Here is a 21009-nt window from a genome sequence, read left to right as displayed (position 1 = left end):
TGCCATCATACTAACTGCCCTGTTTGGCATTTCCTGCTTCTAATGGAATGGACCTGGTTGGTTCCTACCTGCTATGTTTGATCAGTTTCCCTAAAATGAAAATATGAATAGTCATTCTTTCAATGCTGCTGCTGAGAGAATTTGCAGAGGAACAGTTCTTCAGATCTCCTGACTAGCTCATGATGAAATATTGGTTTGTCGGAAAAGTCATGATGCATTTTTGCAAAGAAAAACATAGAAAAAAGTACGTCATGACTTTTCCAACAACCTAACAGATATTGCTTCTGTTTGTATGACACGTTGGTTTTTCTGTGAACTGAAGTTCTTTATTCTTATTTTGTAGATGTGCCAAATGGATTCCATATTAACTTGGAAAAAATGCCTACGGAAGGAGAGGACCTGAAACTGTCTTGCACAGTTAACAAATTCTTATACAAAGACATTGCTTGGATTCTGCTGCGGACAGTCAATAACCGAACCATGCGCCACAGTACTAGGAAGCAAAACATGGCCGTCATTAAGGAGTATTCCCTTAGTCTTGACCTTGTCATCAAGAATGTTTCCCTGGAAGCTTCAGGCACCTACGCCTGCAGAGCCAGGAACATATACACAGGGGAAGAAATCCTTCAGAAGAAAGAAGTTATAATCAGAGGTGAGCACTGCAACAAAAAGGCTGTTTTCTCTCGGATCTCCAAATTTAAAGGCACACGGAGTGATTGTACCACACAAAGTAATGTAAAACATTAAAGGACTCATTCAAAAGTAACAGTTGTCTCATATCATCTTGATTTATTGTCACTGTTGCTAACTTTCTGGCTCAGAGGAGATGCTCCTCCCAAAACTGAGTTTGGAGATGATGGGAGTAATAATGAGCCCCAGGCCCACGCTGGGCCCCCATCAGGCTGAGGGTCTCCCTGGGGCCACCTGGTGACCTGGTGCGCGTTTGGATTTGGAGGATCCCTGCAGGCACACTCTGTGCTTTTGCTCTTTGCTGTCTTCTCCTGCCTGATAAACAACAGCTGGGAACTGATCCCTTCCTTCCACTTTGATGCCAACCTCTTTTTATGTTTAAGTTTCGAAGCTGCACAAACTGAATAATTTAAACAGATGCTGGTTTCTGCCAAAGATGGACATGAATAAGTTAATTTTCCAGCTCAGAATGAGTACAGTTGAATCTGAGACTCTGTCGGACCTCTGCCTGGTTTTATTTTGTACTATTTCATCTGCTCTTGATTTGTAAATAGCACCTGGATAGCAAGTTATAATGCTTATTTATTTGAAAATGCTTTTTTTTTTTACATTAAGCACATTAATCATAAGCTGGAGCTTCTAAAATGGGCCCCAGGGGTGCAAGATGGTGTAATTCAGAGGTATTAAAAGTTTATCACAGTATGAATCATGAAAATCCACCTGAATCAAGCCCACTTTCTTCCTCTCATGCAATTCCTGGAGCTAGTAAACCGGTCCAGTGGACAGTCCCTCCTCCCTGCTTCTGAGTGGACTAAACAGTTATTGACAGCACCTGAAAGAAAACGGATCATGCCTTCGTTTTAAGTATTTTTGTCCCCTGGCTATTCTTTTAAAGGATTTTATCCTGTTTAAATGATGGCATTCAAAGGTGTACCATAATCAGTTATCAAGGAAATGAAGGCTATTATGACCAGACGTTTAATTCATTCTTCCAAATGTAAATCTAAAATTTGTCCACTAAAAAAAAAAGTCCACTTTCCCCGTATGCTTATGTTAATAGGATTTTTCTTTTATGGGGATTAAGAATTGGCAAAACTACAATAGCAGAATTCAGACTCACTGAGAAGTACACACTGTTTTTAAATCAAGAGAGATTATAATCTCTTGTTTTAAGCTTGCATTTGAGGGGAAAGTGACTTTTTCACCTATTTAATATGCACTATTCTGTTGTTTTCATTTATGATTGATTGATCATTAAATGTGACTTGCATGAACTATTGGGAAACAAACTATAATGACCAAAATAGCCATGGCTGAGAACAAAGTGACTGGGCAGTTCAACAGGAGGTGACAATATGACAACTTTTCAGGCTTGGGAACTCTCTAGACTGTTTCCTACTTTAGGTAACAGACTCTGTCCCACGCTAAACTTGTCTTTCACGTGGGAATTGCTTTTGTCAAGTGTGAAAGAGTAAACAATACCATTTCCCCAGAATGCCAGTTTTATGGAGCCCCGAATGCTCTGAAAACAATTAGTAACCTGGAAGTTGTCAGCCCAGAGGAAAGAATAATCAATTGTATCTTGAAATTTTACCTATGGCTCCTGTGCCTGGCGTCTTTGTTCATTATAAGTCAGTGTGTTCCTTCAGGAAACAATGCCTTAGGACCACAGAACTTAAGAGCCTCAATTTTTACGAAAGCTGAAAAAGCAAATGGAATGGCTTGGGAAGTGCTTTTGAAAACATGGTGAATTGGACATGCAGAATCTATCATTTCCTTCCCCTTAAAATTGCAATTTTCATGGGGGAAAGGAAGGGTGTTCAAATATACAGGAGATGATTTTAAGTACTTCCCAGAGATGATTGTAAGAATTCTGTAGAGTAATTAATTATTCACTGTGTAATTAATCCTCCCAGAAAATTTCAAAAAGAAAACAATTTTTTCTTTTACTAGTTTCTCTTTTGGGTATGGTATAATGGGAAAAAAGAAAGACAAAAGAGCCTAGTGTGGAGAATGAGTGACATGGAGTAGAGGGCATGAGGCTGGTTCCTCAGACCCCATTCCACATGGAGAATGGAAACTGTATTTATGTATGAGACGCGGCAGATCCCTGGGGCCGTAACACTGAAATGTCAAAAAAACTGGTAGGAGCTATCTTTGGCTATTGATAACCAGCAGAAATATTCTGTTATTTCTGATTTTCTCAGTTTGAAAGGATCAGCTCCACTTTTGGAAAGCAGCTATCTATTGCTATCAAATAACTCAGGTTTAAAAATATGGGTTCAGTGTACCTATCGTATTGAACATGTCAAAATATATTATAAAATGGGAATTGATAAAATGATTCCATGGTTTATTGGTGATTTAGAAACTGGCCCAAAATGAGACTTCTCTCATAGAACATTTTTTTCAGAAATTGGTATAAAGGAAAAAAATCAGAATACCATGTATTTCAGAACTGTTTATATGGCCTTTGTATTTAATTGAGAGGCCTATGTTTATTCTGCAGCCTTTCTGCTGCTTCTCTTGTCTGAAGTCTGTGAAGGGCAGTAGGGCTTTTGGGAGTTCTTCATGCCATTCGTGTTAAAATAAAATGTTCTCGTTTATGTAAGCATTGCTTTCCAATACACCTGCCAGGAAAGCCAAATCCTGCCCGTGTTGATGATGTTACAGCCTGTAGCTATGAAAACAATTTGGATGTTGTAAGACCTGTATTCAGACTTCCGTACACTAAGGCCTGTGGGCAGTGATGGACTAGTTTGTCGCTTTTATCACATGGGAAATATTGGGTTGTCAGAAAAGTCGTGACATACTTTTTCTATGTTTTTAGTTGCAAAACTGCGTCATGACTTTTCCGACAACCCAATAGTAAATGTGCTCTGAGAAGCTATTAAAAGTATACCTCAGTATACCGGGTCTGAGTTTTAGATGACATATGTCCAAGTTGGCTTGCCACTGTAAGAATTAATCAAAATGGAAGGTTTTGATAGATGGCTGCATTTTCAATTAGGAAAGGCTATTTGGCAGATTTCACAGAAGCAAACACAGAAATATTAAAATGGTTCTGCCTGGGGTCAAAACAGACCAGGAAAGACACACTGAAACCCACAAAAGGACCGTTGCTATCATTCATCCCACACGGTGTTTTAAGTTTCTAAATCAGAGCACTTACTTCCTCAAACATTCTTGTTTGCCTTCAGAGTTCATTTTGTATGAAATGAGAAAAGACTAACGATAAGCTATGGAAATCAGAACTGAATGAGAAAGCTGTTTCTTCCAACAGATAGCCACCCTGCCATGTTATACTATACCAACATATTATAAGTTACATGAGGTTTTTAAACTGCTTAAACTGAGGTTTCTAAACTGCTTCGATGAATGCTAATCCTGAGAGTTTTCCTGCAGGAATAAAAAGAGAAAGGTTTGGGGACCCGGCGGAATTCTGCAGGGACATGGAAGCGCAGCCATGGCAGTGTGTCATCTCTTATAGCGTTGTAATCCCTCCTAAGCTGCTTTCACAGTTTTAGTACAATAAGATGAGGAAATCAGAAATGGTCAGAGAAAGCTCATACTGTGTAACTGAAACCAGTGACGCAGAATGTGTAAGTTATGCCAAAACCCTTGATTTCTGTTCCAGGATTTGCTACGAGGGGGGAAATGGATGATTTGGGAGGGTGGGAAAGGCGTCAGGAGCTGCCTTTATTCTTTTCCTCGGCAGCTGGAGCTACGCATCCAGCACCCGCCTACCTAGAATGTATGCACATCAGCAGGACTGACTGTCTACTTGGTTACTAGACACTGTACCCACTGGGGCCTTGGGGGTACTGCTGTTCCTGAGTGGGATTTTAATGTTGTAATGTATTGCATCCTAATGTATTAAGTTCATTTTGTTGTACTATATTGGTTGGCATTTTATTAAAATAAATTGTATTGTATCATATTTGTATGTTTTAAGAGAAAATAATATAAAATACAGTATTTGTACTATCATATAGTGCATAAACCACAAATCTGTGCCTCTGCCTCTTGAATTCATCCTTTGGTGGCTTGCATTTGGGAAGGGAATGGAGAAAGGAAAAAAATCAATAAAGCTTTCAAAGTTCAAGAACTTCTGTTTGGTCTGCTGCCTACAATTTAGGTTACTGACAGCCAAGTAACACACATGCCCTCACAAACACATCAATACAAATATATACAAAATTGTATTAAGTCATTGCTACTATGCTATATATTTATGTAAAAAGTCATTACAAACCTATATCCAAAATCATGTTTTCCTTTCCAGTTCCTAAAATATTATGCAAAATCCTTAGGTTTTAGAAAAGCTCTCAAAAAAAGAAAGAAAACTAGTTGACCAGGTAAACGCCTTGCTATTGAAATCTAAAAATACAGGATTTAGTTGTTGATTTTCTCTGTGTTCGAATGAATTTCAATTTATTATACCAACTTAATAAAGAGGAAGCAGTAAGTTAATCATAGAAGAGAAATTTAAGGCAACTATGAATGAAACCATACAGTTGAGTTTTGCTGTTTGTCTATGTATTTCAAATGTTGATATGTGTACACAAAAAAATAAAACGAATGAGTAATAACAATTCTCTTTCTTTACTCACTAGATCAGGAAGCACCATACCTCCTGCGCAACCTCAGTGATTATACAGTCGCTGTCAGCAGCTCCACCACGCTAGACTGTCAAGCTAGCGGTGTCCCTGAGCCTCAGATCACCTGGTTCAAAAACAACCACAAAATCCAACAAGAGCCCGGTAAGAGATGTTTTCCTTGTGTTTACTCTGCCTCATCACCCCCTTCCCTTCACCTTCCACCTCCATCCAGTACACCCAAAACCACGTGCAGATGGGGCTGCAAAACCCCATCAGAGCCTGGGCTCTGGTTCATGTTTATGTCAACTTCAAATGAGGACTATTTGCGCCAGGTCTTATGCAGACCATATTCCTAACTCTAGAAAGGTCCGTGTGGAATCTGCTTTAAACGTGGCTTCACAAAGAAATGATACGAGCCACTGAGGACAGGTTTTAGTTCAGCATGACAACAAGCCAAGTGAGGAGCACTTGGCACAGACAAAGTTCGGAGATTTATAATCTTCTAAATTCATCGATTTTAATGATTTGGCAAAAATAATATTTTAAGTGATATTTTATAATACTGGTTTACAAAAATCAAAACTACGGGTCCTGTGTTCATTTTCCTTCAACAAAAAAATATTTTTTAAAACAACCAGACCTAAAATCAGTAAGTATAAACACGATACCTCATAATTCTGTGGTTAAATGTTTAAAATGACATTATTTATGATTTTGATTAATAATTACATTTGTTAAAAATAAAATGGCCATTTACCTGCAACACCCCAACAACCTAAATCAAATAACTGGCAGTACGAAGCGGTCCTTAAATGTGAGTCCTCTGCTCAAAATTAATTCTCCATTTGAATGTGATGCACAGAAAGGGTTGGGTATAACATCTCCAATTTTAAGATATCTCCAGACACCTCCGAAAGACCTTACACTGAGCAGGTCGCATCCTGTTGTTTTCCCCCACAAAGCAGCAGCTCCTCCTGTGCTGACATCATGCATCATCACCCAGACTGGAGGGGGATGACCTACTTCTTTGCCTGCTCCTCTAACCAGTCACCGCTGAGTAGGTTATACCTACTAGTCCTAAATAGTCCTCAAATCCATCCTTTCCTCCCATCATTCTCTTGGTTCAGGGGCCCACTCCCTACCCCGTGAACATCTGTAGTAGATCCTCACTGGTCTCCCTAGCCCTCTTTTCTCTTGTGTCTATTTTCCACACAGCTGTGTAAAAGGCAGCTGGGAACATGTCAGTTCCCTTTTTCAAGTGTTCCACTGGCTCTTTATCACAGGACCAAGTTCAAGAGTCTGACGGAGAAGGCCCTCAACAACTGGTCCTGCCCATGCCTACAACTCTGTGCTCGCCCTCCCCTGCCTTAAACTTTGCATTCTAGCAATCGCCCAGCCCTCAGAGATCACTGCACACATGCTATGCTGCTTCAACCCCTATGCTTTTCTGTGGCCCCTTTGCCTGGAGTACCTGCCCTTCACCTAGTGCCTACCCATCCCTTAAGACCCAGATCCAGTGTTCACCTTCCAGAAAGTCTAACTTGTCTCCTGCAAAGAGGAGGCAGGTCTTCCATGAGTCTTTATTTTTTATAAATGCTTCTATTCTATCTTAATAAGTTTTATAATCATCAATTCCCATGTGTCTGTATTATCTCTGCATATTTCTGCTGCTCTCTTCCAACACTGTATCACCATTCATGTGTATGCCATCTTACTATATATGTGTATTGTATCATTTGTCTATCATTTGTGTATCATTTTTCTTATTTGCATCTTGTCTTTTTATCCTCAGAACGTGGCATAGTGCATGGCAATCAATAAATGTTTCATGAATGAATGAATGAATGAATGAATGAATGAATGAATGGGTTTTGGAAAATCTTAGTCTATCCTTAGCAAATTCATTTGGTAGCAAAAATGGCTAGACTTGGTGGGGAGAAGGGAGCTATGTCATAGAATTTTAAAAGCTAAAGGGACTTCTGGAATATCTTTAGTCCCATCTGTAAAACAGAAAATTAGGCCCAAAGAGGTAAAGTGATTTGCCCAAGAAGAAACACTATTAAACTGTGTAGTTTCATAGAAAACAAATACTTTGAGGTATTCTACCAATATAAGAGGATGAATACATACATGAATAAATAAACAGCTTGTGAAGCCATACCTGTAATTCCCCCCTTAGAGATTCACAGTTCACATCTGTATACTGAACACCCAAAGAAGTCCTGTACCAAATAAATCAGGTCAACTATGGTTTCAAGTTCTGTATTTCCCCAACTTTCGTGGTCACAAAATACTTTTTATGAAACGTTAATGTAAGATGTTGGGTGGTTCTTTGAAAAAAGTAAATTTGACAAGTTCAGTTTTCATAATTTGGATGTAGGTTAAAGAATTAGTGCTGAATCAATTTTGAAAGCTCATGACCACTCTGGGACTAAAGGATAGACAAGGCAACAGACTGTCCCATGACCATTACTACAAACAAAAAAAGAGAATGAGGAGTTAGGGAGGGTTTGAGTCCAAGCATTGTTCCCATGGGTCAGAGGATTTGGGCAACTCACTCATCCTTATTCTCTGAGCCTTTATTTCCTTATTTATAAAATTGGGATAATACTGACCACACAAGTATGTGGTGAGGTTTAAATGAGTTAATACAACTAAGACAGCACCTTCTGACCCACTTCATTTATATAGCTATTGGCCAATGAGCTGTCAGGATTCATTTGAAGGTGTCAGAAGGTTTAATTAGTAAGTCTGCTCAAATGTCAAACAACTCGAAATCCAATAACCTCCCTCTGAGCTTTCTTTAATCTTCTGAGGGCCAAAAGAAGAATATCTAAAAAGAGCCTTATCTAAATTCTTTTAAAATCTTTTCTAAATATCATTCTACTGTGCTGCTATTTGCACGTACTGAATTCAACTATACCAAGTTGTCGATTTTCTCTCTCTCTTCTCTTTATTCACTCTTTAAAACTATTACAGCCTTTTGGAAAGGGATTTCTTAATTTTCCAGAGATAATCTCTTAGATGTATATATAATGCTTATAGAGTTTCATGTGTAAGATTCCCATGTGAAGCAGCAGATCCAGCAGCCAGGGCAGTATGCTCTATGACTACGTTCATGCACGTAGATATATTCAAAATGACCAACTCTTCTATGGTTATTTCTTTATACAAAACTGTGAGTATAGATTACAGGTCATCAAAGTGGTATTCCTTGACTCAGTGGTTGTTCCAAAGCTGAAATGGAAAAATAGCAAGATCACAGCCTGAGGAAGACTGAAAACTAGTGGATAATATGCTAAGCCTTTGGAAAGCCAGACTGAGGTTAAAAGCCCTGAGAACAAACTGTATACCCTCTAGAGACTTGAGGTGCCTCTTATATGAAGCCTGGCAACTCAGGAAGAATTTATATACTGACAGTATTTTAGTGACCTTGGACCACTGATAGGATCCGGCCCACTATCATTGTTATTTGTTAAATGACAACTTACTCTATTCCAAAGAAAATAGGAGAGAGGAAGCAGGGCACAAGGAGAGCTCACGCTCTAGACAACTGGCCATCAAATGCCTGCTAAGGACGTACGGGAGCAGAACATTGTTCCTCCCTTCTCATTTCCTTTCAGGAAAACTTTTCGGTGGGGCAGTCATTCTATAGGAGAAATGCGGTTTCAAGAAAGTGTTATGAAAGCTGAGTAGTAAAGTCCCGGGCCAAAGGCCAGCACACAGGAACAAAAGGGGCCCTCTGCAAGCAGGCACAGGAAAGCATGTACACAGAGCACATGAGGCATTCTCCACCAGGGCAGCCCCAAACGAGAAGAAAACGGGCACCCTGGATACCATGCTGCCCAACACCCCCCTACCCCAACCCTCGAAGCGGGCACCCTGCCAGCCGCACAACTCCCGTTTGCCATGGCCACCGGTGCATGGCACCACCCTACTAGTCACGCCTCACTCCCCCCACGCCAGTCTCTCCTGGCCTCCTCCCCACAGTCTCGGGGCCACAGAGCCTCCCCTCATGAGGGATCCTTCCTTCACACTCCTTTTCTCTGAAGTCTGGGATCAGTTACAACTCCTGTCACAGCGTATCACTCAGTTGTTCTCTTGCTTTATGTGCACTTTTTTTTTTTAATTGGGGAACAGTGTTTTTCCAGGACCCATCAGCTCCAAGTAGTTGTCTTCAATCTAGTTGTGGAGGGCGCAGCTCCTTGGCCCGTGTGGGAATCAAACAGGCAACCTTGGCGTTATGCGCACTGCACTCTAACCACCTGAGCTAACTGGCCGTCCCTGTGCACTTATTTTTAAAACCTTTGAAGATAGATATAATCTTAATGGCTCCTTTATTAAAATAATAAAAATTGAGCATTCATCAGGTATCAAGGCATTGTGTTAGGAGTTTTACAGATACTCATTTACTTTTCACAACCATCATCTGAGGTAGGTACTATTAATTAGGTGCATTTCATAGGTCTGTTTTAACTTAACAAGCACTTGTTAGGTACTTTATTCATAGTAACTTGTTTATTCCTCAAAACAATTCTGTGGGGTCTGCCAAATTAGTATGCCTGCCTACTCTACAGACTAAAGGATGAGGAAGCAGAGAAAAACGGGGGGAATAAGTGACCCCAGGTCACAGAGTTAGTGAGCAACTGACTGAGGCTCAAACCCCAAGAGTGACTGGGGCTAACCATTAGCTCCCATCACTCACAAAAGAACAAGCAGGCACAAGTTTTCAATGACCTTATGAGCATTACCAAGCATGCATTTAAAACAATGAATATTTTCTCATTTCCAATCCTTAAACACTTAGCTTCCTAAAGACCACAGTTTATTTTTTAAATGTATTCATTAAAAAAAATTTAAAGCATAATAAAAATATTTAAAGCATTTTTTAAAGTGGACATACCACATATAAAGTTACAATTATTTCAAACCCAAATCCAGTTACTTTTCCGTTTTAAAATCTCCAGAATTCATTCCATACCCACAAATTCAACAAACACTTATAAGGCACTACTGTGTGCCTGGTACTGTGCTAGGCTCAGCGAGTACAGCAGTGAACATGAAAACTCAAATTGGAATAACCAAATATCGAAAGTAATTAATTCATGTACGTGTTTAAATGATACAGCTTCTTCAAGCAGAAACCCTGTGTCCTAAGTATTCACTGTCACCATGACAACTGGGCGTCAGATTTAATGAGTCTAAAACTAGAATAAGGTGAATTAATAAATGGGACAAGTAGAAAATATTATGGCTCAATCACGGGCTTAAAATATCTTTAATACATCAGAGAATTGAAAAACCATCCTCTGTACTTCAATTTTCTTACTTTAATGCTGTACATACAATAGATTCTCAGTCATTGTCAGCTGAATACAGAGAATGGAAGAGAAAAAGGAAATATGAGAAAATATGCAATAAGTAATAAATTCTATCCTAAGCAAACTGAGGCTGGAACAGGAGAGAATCACTAACTCACTGATTAATATTCCTTCTTAAATGGGATCTTGGTCACTAGGGCTATTTATCTAGTGACCTAAAAGGGACACCTTTCCTGTCCCCATTATATCAGTGACACTGAATATCTGCACCTGTAAGTGCATATTCAGATCAAAGTGAACTACGTCCTAGTACATGTGCTGGGGGTTGGGGGGAGGGGGAGGCAGAATTATTATATGTGAAGTATAAAGTGGTTCTCGTAGATCGTAAGGAAAAGGAGAGAGATGAATGAGGATGTTAGTGCCTGGGGATGATGAACTGACTGTCACCCCCAGGCTCTAGAATTAGCAGCTTTGCTTGATTTCTTAGTAAGAATACAATTCAGAAATGTCAATCACCTTTTGCAAAACTTGAGTAGCAACTGCCTTTTGTTTCTCATGAAATCCACCCTTATGGCACATAGTGAATTAGGAAATATTGCAGAAAAGAGATGTATCACATAGGTACACGCAGGGCAGTGCATGGGAAGGTGAGCTGGCTGCTCTATTTGTCACTCCACTGAGCCAGTCAATGTGCTGATGTGATTGGCTAAGCAGCTGCGCCATTCCTTTCTCTTCAATATGCATCTATGCTCCCAGACCAAGAAGCGCCAAGCTTCTCTCGTGAATGGACCAGTAGCTCTTCTCCCCTGCCAGAATCTTCAAGCAAGTTCTCAAGGTTTAGCTGGATCTCTGACGACAGTTAAGCAGGAGGGACAGCCTGAACCATGCTGTAGGCCCAAGGCTCTGTTCTTTCCTCAGGATAAACCTCCATTCTGAGGGGGAGGAGAAAGGAGTAGAATTAAGAAAGGAGTGGAGTGCGATAACAGCAGAGAAGACATTCAATTGGTTGGCAGTGCCAGAGTTCAGAGCTGGAAGCCCAATCCCAGACAAAAGAAGAGCCCAGACTTCAACCACAGCCCTAAGTGGTGAAAAAACGCAGAGTGTTACTGTATGCACTGCAATTCCACAGTGACTTGTCAATGTCTGGCTAGTTCAAGGAGACTGACAGGTGCTGCTGTAGAGTTCAATGGTTTACTTCCAGGAAAGGAAAGTAACCCATGAGTAAAGTCCTATTTTGCACTGGAAATCAAAAGAAGTTATTTATGGAGAATCAATCTTGACCCCAAATACATCTCTTGATTGTCAAGGTCCAGCTTATTTAGGTCTTGCACCCACAAACACAGCATCATATCATATCCTGATGCTTTGCCCAAAGAAAATTTCTTAGATGCATTTTACAGCACAGCAACCTCATCCTCCCATTCAGCCCAGAAAAGCCTCTGGAAGCTGTTAGCCACAGTAAGACCGACCTGAAGGGGTCCCACGTCAGGCAGCACAAACCCATTCATATCAATAGCAGGGGCCCTGCTAGCTGTTGAACTTTGGTTGTGTGTTTTTAGAAAGTTCTTGAATTTTCAAATGAAAAATTTAGAATGTAAGAAATCGGAGAGAACTTATAAATGTGGGTATTGCTTTAGAAACAGCCTCTCCTTTTTTTTCTTTTTAAATTGTGGTAAAAAAACATAAATTTCACCACTTCAACCACTTTAAAATGTACAATCCAGTGATGCTTATATTCACAATATTTGCAGACCAACATCATTATCTAGTTTCAACACTTTCTCACCATCTCAACAGAAACCTCATACCCATTATGCTTCTTCCTCTTGACTGTGAATGAATCTCCTCTTTTGATTCTTTCTGTGACTCTTGCAACATATGGAACTGTGGTTTGACACTGCCAAGATCAGTAGCTTGTTTTGTCTGAGGGGCAGTCGATGCTTGAGGGACCAGTGGCAGAGAAAAAGAAATGGGGAATGAAGAAAAACAAAAACAAAGAGGAGAGAGATAAAGAAATATGGGGATGGGAAGTGGGATGGGGGAGCATAGCCTCCTGCCAGTTACCCAGAGATCTCAGGGACTGTGCCCTGTCCGAAGTCACTGAGCCCCAAGCTAGAGCCACTGTCTGTGCTCTTAGAGTGGGAGGAGGTCTCAGTCTCCAATCCCCACTGAAGATTGGGTGACGAAAGAAGGAAAACCCACACTGCATTAGATAAGTCTTCTCCATCTCAGCAAAATAATTACTCGCAGATGAGGTTTTTCTCTTCACATGTGTAGAATATGCATGGAACCCCTCCTCCCCCAAAGTACAAACTTGAAAGTTTAACCAGGACCTAAAGTGACACACAGCAATGCAGCTGGGGTCACACTATGCCCAATTCAATTAAGGAAACTATACATACAAATATATTCTCAGATAACATATTCAGTGAACTCAGCCCATGGGTTGTATGACTAAATTGCCGCTGAGAAAGTCAAATTAACAAAGTTTATTCCTCCTCCACCCCACATCCAAGTGATGAACTTGATTTCTAAACGAAAAGATTGTATATTAGCTTACGTAGCCATCTCATTCAACTCGGATATAATTAAACTGAACATCTCTGCAAAACAAAATAAAACTCAGAAAACATACTATATATCATGCCTCCCCAACACACACACTATAGAGGGGCCAGTCTTCTGATGGAATGGGTTTTGATAGGTCCTTTTATTGCTTTAATCCAAAGTTGTAAATTCTTGTGAAGTATAAATCTACTTTCCTTGCTTCAAAACCATTTCATCATTCTTATGTAGTCAATATTATAAAGTTTTGCAAATGTTTAAGCATTTGGATCTAATAGAACTTTTAAACTTTAATTCAGTGGCTCTTTGGTGACGGTAAAGAAGCATACAATTTCACTTTTAAAACTACTGTTATTTATTTTAATTAAATAAGTAACACATGAATCCCATTGTCATTGTAAAAGATTACATAGTACAGATACAGAATAAGTTATAGAAATGTCCCTTATGGAGAATTAACACATGTAACTGCTTAATGTGTATTTTGTCTACAATTTTTTCCATTTTTGACCCATTTATGTGTATACATACAAACGTGGGGCATATGTACATATCTATGTGGGGCAAGTGTGGGACAAACGGTAAATGGGATTCAGTCTTTCATTCATTCAACTGCTATTCACTGAGAGCTAACTGTGCCAGGAATATACTAGGTGCTGGCAACAAGACAGGGACCTTGAATATACATTCTAATGGAAAACTACAGGTAATAAATTTAACAAACAAATGAAACTATAAGCATATAGCATACAATCCCAGATAGTAATAACTGCTATGATGAACAAAACAAGATAATGAATTAGAGTGAGTGACCAGTAGTGCGGTTAGTGTAACGTGGTTATGTGGCCAGCATCTCTAAGATAAATTTGAGTTGAGATCATGCTATGTGTTCTGTTTTATGACTAGTTTTTATCACAATATATCTTGGAGGTCTTTCTATGTCAGTACATATTATTCTGCCTCATTCTTTTTAGCAGCCGGATGGTACATATTCCCATAATTTATTTAGCTATTCTTCTACTGATAGTACTGCTGCATAAGAGGCAATGTAAGACCACCTCCCTGTCTTAAGGCGGTCCTAGGAACAGTACGTACCTACACACAGAAAGGCTGCTTTAAGTGAAGGGCTGTATCCTGCAGTATAAATGCGCTCACCCTCATGGAGGGGCTATGGCATACCTGAGCAAACCACAGAACTCCCTGGGGCAGGGAGGGTGCACATGTGTGTGCGTCTGTCCATCCACATGCGTGCTTACAATTTATAGACATACACAGTTGATAGTTAAGGTTTTATAGCTAATAACCATCGAGTTAGCACCCCTTGACACGTCTTCCAAGACCATTTGAAGTGCCTGAATCATCTTGAAATAATTAATTAGAATAACGGCAAAGTTCACAGTGAATAGGCACAAAAATGTTTTTCATTTTTAAATGTTTAAATATACATGTGTTTTGGGCACGGTTCCAAAATGCTCACTTCAACTACAACCCCTTTAAGTCAACTAGTTTACAATTTCTTGAAAGCTTTTGGAAACTATCCTGTTATCATAACCCAATTTTGTAAGTTAAACTAGCGAAGTACAGACATTACCCCAAAAGAAAGAACTTTTGTTTATGGCTTTTCCCTTATTACATGTAGAGGAATATTATACAGCTTTTTCACCACTGCCCTCAATCTTTTCTTTTCTAAGAGCTCTTCTTCTTTCTCTGTCTTTTTCATGGCTAAAGAGAAAACAGTCTCATCAGGGATTACATTGCCCATCAGAATTCCTTGAGACCGCATGTTTTAAACATCTCCTAATTCTCTTCCAACTTAACATATTATCATAAGGCTGCTTTTCACTATGTCTCAGATTTTTCCACACCTCACCAATTTGTTTTCCTTACATCTGCAAAGGCTTTGTTTGACATGAGGCTTAATTTTAGGGTAAAATTCTCCACAGAGAAGGAAGAAGCACATGGTGACCATTCAAAAACACTAGAATCATTCATCTTTTTAGTTCCATGTAATGAGTTCATCAACCCTCATTTCCCAATGTTGTTGGCCTGTGTAGTTTACTAAACTTGGATTTCTCTTCCCTAGACATAGTTTTCCAAACCTCCAGAGTTTGACTAGGTATGCGAAATCTCCTTTGTGTTCTTTGTGGGAAGTCAGACATCCTGTCTCTAATTTTCCTGGGTGAGTTTTAGCCATCTTGAATCTCTGTATTGGTTCTTCTTGTCCTTAGCTCAGATGCAGCACTTAATTAAGTAATGCCTTTAAAAGCTACCAATCTGAAGGTGTAATTACTTACTATGTACCTAGAACTGTATATATCACCATTATCATAGCTACCATTTATTGAAAATATATCATGTGCCAACTTCAAAGAATTTATCATTATTTGGAGAGCCAAGGCTATTATAACCATAACAAACAAAATTTACTTTTTACTTTATTAATACAACAAACATAATAACTTACCATGAGCCAGATATTTTGTTATATTCTAGAGAAAATGAAAATGAGCAAAACTTAGTCCTTACCTCTGAAAAACTGAAACACAATAGGTAAAGTCGATTTGTAAACATGCAACATGAATGGTATGAATTCCACTGACACAAATTAGCACTTCTGATTGGGGTGTTTGGGGTAAGTTTCGTGAAGGAGATGTCATTTGAATAGAATTTTGGGTGAAGAAGAGACTTTTGATGGTGACAATTTGGCCACATTGGATGGGCATAATGTTCTCTAAATCAGAAGTACAGAATCTCAACAGAGCAACAAAACAAGCGTCACTGGTCATACTCGTAGCCTATTTAGGAAAGCCACAAGTCAGATTTTTGTGTAAGGAACAGAAGGCAAACACAAAGTGTGCATTTATTTAATCAAATAGGTGAATCCAAGCGCTCTACAGATTTAACTCAGTGCTTAACTGGATTAAAGTTCTACTCCATGCTCTTTCATGGGCAATATGGTGCTTATATGTAAGTGTCAAGATTGCCCTTCACCTTATGGTAGAAATAAGTATCAATAATCCCCCTAAATATAAATGGACTGAACTCACCAGGAAAAAGGCACAGAGTATCAGATCAAAAAACAAAACCCAACCATATGCTGCCTCCAAGAAACACATCTCAGCTGCGAGGACAAATATAGACTCAAAGTGAAAGGGTGGAAAATGATACTCCAAGCAAATGGCACCCAGAGAAAAAGCGGGTGTAGCCATACTTATATCTGACAAAACAGAATTCAGGATAAAAAAGGCAACAAGAGACCAAGACGGACATTTCATAATGATTAAGGGGACAATACAACAAGAAAACATAACACTTATCAATATATATGTCCCCAGTCAGGGAGCACCAAAATACACAACGCAACTACTAACAGAACTAAAGGGAGAACATCACCAGACACAATTATAGTAGGGGACTTACCCCATTGACAGCTATGGATAGATCATCCAAACAGAAAAGAAATAAAATTATTTGTAAAGTCCCTTGAAAATACTAAAAACTGAAGGGGTTGAACATATGTTTAAAATTTAGACTGCATCCCATGGATAAATATATAGACCAACGTCGTCACAAACTCTGATCCACAAGCCCCACCAGCAGCCAATACAATAGACAATTCCGAGCCTGACACTGAGTCTCCATCAGATTCCTTGGAGTACACAGTAATTTCCTGCAAAAATAACTCAATATGAAGTTTCACTTGACACTTCGGGGCTAATATTTTAGCAGAACTCTGAAAAGTGCCTGAGTTTGCATTTCTAAGCACTAAGAACTGGAGCTCTTTGAATTGTTAAGATGACAAAATTAACAGACATACAATTTTACAGACCAAGGACAGCTGGGCCTTCTGCAGGTTGCAAGTCAATACTACCACTCATTATGGAGTCAGCATTAACTGCCACTGTAGCTTTATAACGCTGACAAACAGGGCAAAGCCCACTCCTTTCCTCACCTCCTAAATTCTCTTTGCCATTGTCTTGGTTTGTTTGGACACTGGCTCAGTTACTGAGTGTCTGCTGTCTGTCGACACAACACTAGGATTCAGTAATGAAGAAGGCGGAATTGCTGCTCTCCGAGAGCTCGTGATGGAATGGGCAGTGGAGTGGGCAGCTAAGACCGTCAGCAAATTTACTACCAATGGGAAGCGCCAGAGCGAAGGCAGACACAGGGTGATCCGAGAAGAACAGAGAAGGGACCCAAGGGCATCAGAAGATGCTTTCCACAGCAGCAAATCCTTGAGCTAAATATTCATAACAAGAGAATGTTAATCAAGTAGCCAGGTCAAGAAAGTAACATGTGCAAAGTCGCTGAGGCTTATGAGCGGCCCAGAGATCCGTATGGCTCACACCAAGGATACATTTAAGGATGGCGCAGGGACACAAACCGGAACGCTAGGCAAGGCCAGATCATGGAGGTCTTTGATAAAAATATAATAGCGTCTCCCCATGTACATCCTCTAAGTCAAGGTCATGTTTAATCTACCTAGCATATTCATACACTTTGTTATTGGCACTCACAGTAAATTTATAGAAGTTGACTTGGTTGCCAACATTTAAAATCATGAGCTTCAATGTGAAAAATTCAGATTTTTCTCTTCTCTTTAAAACTCAGAAGACAACACTGGACTCAGATTACCAAATTTCCACTGATGGAAGCTAATGCTCCCACCTTCAGATGGGAAATGGGCCTGCTATGCTCCAGAGACACAGTGCCTCTGCCATGATCTCATCCCCACCTCACTGATGCTACGTGCCTGGCCCCTGAAGATGTCTACATTTGTAAATTCTGCTCTGTGTCCTGTTGATCCAATTTGATACAGCTCCCTATAGGATAGGCAAGTAAATCATAAGTATCCATGGGAATTCTTATGTTTTTAGTGGCTGGAAATTACTTAGGCGATCCTTCTAGAGGCAAGCAGGCCTACAATTAAATTATCTCAGCAACACAAAATAGACCATCATGTTTCTAAGTGAATTATACATGTTAGATATAATGATTAACACCCAAAGGGGAAAAAGAAAATTCAGATAGTGACTCTTCTAAGACCCCAATACCATTTTACATAACAACAAAAATTGCAACGTATCTAGGAATAAATATAACTGAAAAGCAAGATATTTAAAGAGAAAAATCATAAAACTACCAAATGATATATAAAAGACCTAAATAACTCAAAAATATTTGATATTCTTAGATGGAAATATTCATTTTTAAGTTAAATCATTTTTGAGCCATTTTTGTGCATAAAAATATTAACAACTTCATTTGTTTCAACCTAAAAATAAACATGACAATTTCTCCCCATTGTTATATAAATTCAGTGGAATTCCCATCAACATCCCAACAGTGCTTTTTACAGATTTGACAAACTAAACCTGAAATTCATATTGAAGTATAAAGGGCCAAGACAATTTTGAAGAAGGGATCCTGCCATAGCAAATATCAAATGATCAGCAAGTAATCATAACTTGTATGGGATAAATAGGTCACCAAACAGAGTGCCTAAAAACAGAACCATACAAATATATGGAAACTTAGTATCTGACAGAACTGACACCACAACTAAGTGGGAAAAGAACAGATTACTGAGTAAATGACACTGGGATAATTGGCTATTTATACAGTAAAAATCAAATTCTTACCTCACACCACGTACACACTCCTCTCTCCCCAAAATCCAGATGGATTGAAGACCTAAACGAGGCAAGACAAACCCCTAAATACATCTTTTAAAAGGTGTTGTTGTTGTTTTTTTAATTTTTAGAAGAAAATATATAAGGGGAATGCTTTACATCAGAGTAGGAAAAGATTTTTTTAAAACAAGTAACAAAAAGCACAAAGGATAATGGAAAACATTGATAAATTTTATTACATTTAATTTTAAAAGCTTTTGTATTAAAAATTCACCATGAACAAAGTTTTCAAAAGACTTCATGAAATGGGGGAAGACTTGCAACATATTTAACCAAAAAAAGGATCGGTATCCAACAAAAGATATATAAAAAAATCCTAGAATCACTGAGAAAAAAACAAACAGGCTAACAGAAAAATGGGCAAAGGACATGAACAGACAATTCATAGGAAAAGAAGCCTGAATGGCCAAGAGAAATGGGGAAAGATGTTCCACCTGACTAGTAATCACAGAAATATAGATTAAACCCACAGTGAGACGCCATTCCACACCCATCATTCTGCCATTAGTTGAAACATCTGATAGCACTGAGTATCAGTAAGTATATGGGGGAAGGAGAGCTCTTACTTGCTGCTGGTTGAAGTGGAACTTGGTATATATCGGAAGACAATTTTCTAACACTTGGTGGGGTTGAAATGGGATTACCCTATAGCCCAGCTCAAGGAGACGCGCTAACTACTGACACATAGCCATGTCAGACATAGTGTTCTTTGCAATGGAAAAAAAGTGAAAACTACCTAACTGTCCTATCACAGAGAAGTGGATTTTTAAAAATCTGTGGCTTTTTTATACAGGGAAATATTATACATCCATCAAAAATGAACTCCAGCTATGTGTATCAACAAGAATATTAAAACAATGTTAAACAGAAACAAGTTGAAAAAGTATACATACTGCATGATACCATTTCTTTAGAATTTTTTAACCCACAAAACAACATTGTATAGAGATCATACCTATGTACAGAAAGCACAAAAACATTCATGAGAACGACACGCACCAATTTCAGAACGGTGGTACCTCTGGGGAGAGAGGGAGAAGGAAAGGATAAAGTAGCTATAGATTTTATTCCTATAAAAGAGAGAGGGGTCTAAAGCAAATATAGCAAAATGTTGACATCTGATTAGCTTAATGGTGGCCACATGGGTTATATTTTCTCTGTACTTTTTAAATGTTTAAAATTAACCACAATGAAAAACTTAAACTACTAAAGACAGCCCTTTTTAAAAGGTGAGTTCCTCAGTAGAACAGAGCCTGTATCACGGGAAGCTGGTCATAGAAAGTGAGTAGCAGCAGCTTAGGATATTAAAGAAACTAAAGGAGACAACTATGTGAAAGTATGGGCAGATCTGCGGAATGGGAAAAAATAATAAGGGCAGTAACTGGCCAATGTTTGTGAGAAAGGAAATAAATAGCAAGCGTAGAAAAGAGAAAGGCCGCTCAGAACCTCACTGGGCCCTATCTGATGGTGACGCATCCATGTCTGTGCCGTCTGTAATGGTGCAACGTGAGGGCGAGTCAGAAAGAAGAGCTCTGCTTGTTGATTTTGGACACCTCTCACCCCATGACCTCTCCTCTGTGTAGTGGAAAGAGGAAATTGGGCCAAATGGCGTTAGCTCATCAGCATCCTTGGCACTATCCTCTCACCTCCACCACTACACATCTGTCTCTGTGGGTGAAATCCAAGTCCTTTGACTTTATTTGTTCATGATGTTAGCCTCAAACTGGGATCGGAGTGATAGAAAATTGGTTAAGGTTCAGGTCGGCTGCAGTGGAGATGCTTATGGGTAACCAGATAGCTGCCATTATAAACATTCGTTGCCCCTGACCACCCCCTATCCAGCCATACTTTTACGTTCTGTGATTGCCACTTACACTGTATCTTACACTTTTCTTTTTTTTAAAAAAAGATTTTTATTGGGGAATTGGGGGGATGGGAACAGCGCTGGGGAATTGGGGAAGGGGAACAGACAAGTTGCTATTGTTTTGTTCTTCAGTCTAGTTGTGGAGGATGTCGCTTCACTGGCCCAAGTTGGCACGATCATTGCGCTCTTCCCAGGCGAAGCAGATCAGTCGCCGTCTTCTGGACAGCCGCTCACTGCGGCTGCTGGCCGCTCACGCTGGCTGCTGGCTACATACG

At 39.4% G+C, this 21009-nt stretch overlaps 1 protein-coding gene across 2 annotated transcripts in view; it reads left to right on the top strand.

The window, feature by feature from the left end:
* FLT1 (fms related receptor tyrosine kinase 1) overlaps positions 1–21009 on the top strand; it is a 171722-nt gene that overhangs the window by 91069 nt on the left and 59644 nt on the right. For both annotated transcript variants that reach the window (XM_019666062.1, XM_019666061.1), the window contains exons 13-14: positions 344–652; positions 5307–5453. In XM_019666062.1, coding sequence (XP_019521607.1) covers positions 344–652; positions 5307–5453 — 456 coding nt within the window. The remainder of the gene's footprint in view (positions 1–343; positions 653–5306; positions 5454–21009) is intronic.

This window comes from Hipposideros armiger, unplaced genomic scaffold, assembly GCF_001890085.2.
Source record: "Hipposideros armiger isolate ML-2016 unplaced genomic scaffold, ASM189008v1 scaffold_459, whole genome shotgun sequence".
Taxonomy (NCBI): Eukaryota; Metazoa; Chordata; class Mammalia; order Chiroptera; family Hipposideridae; genus Hipposideros; species Hipposideros armiger.
The sequence above is the reverse complement of the archived record's forward strand: the minus strand, read 5'-3'. Positions and strand labels throughout refer to the sequence as shown.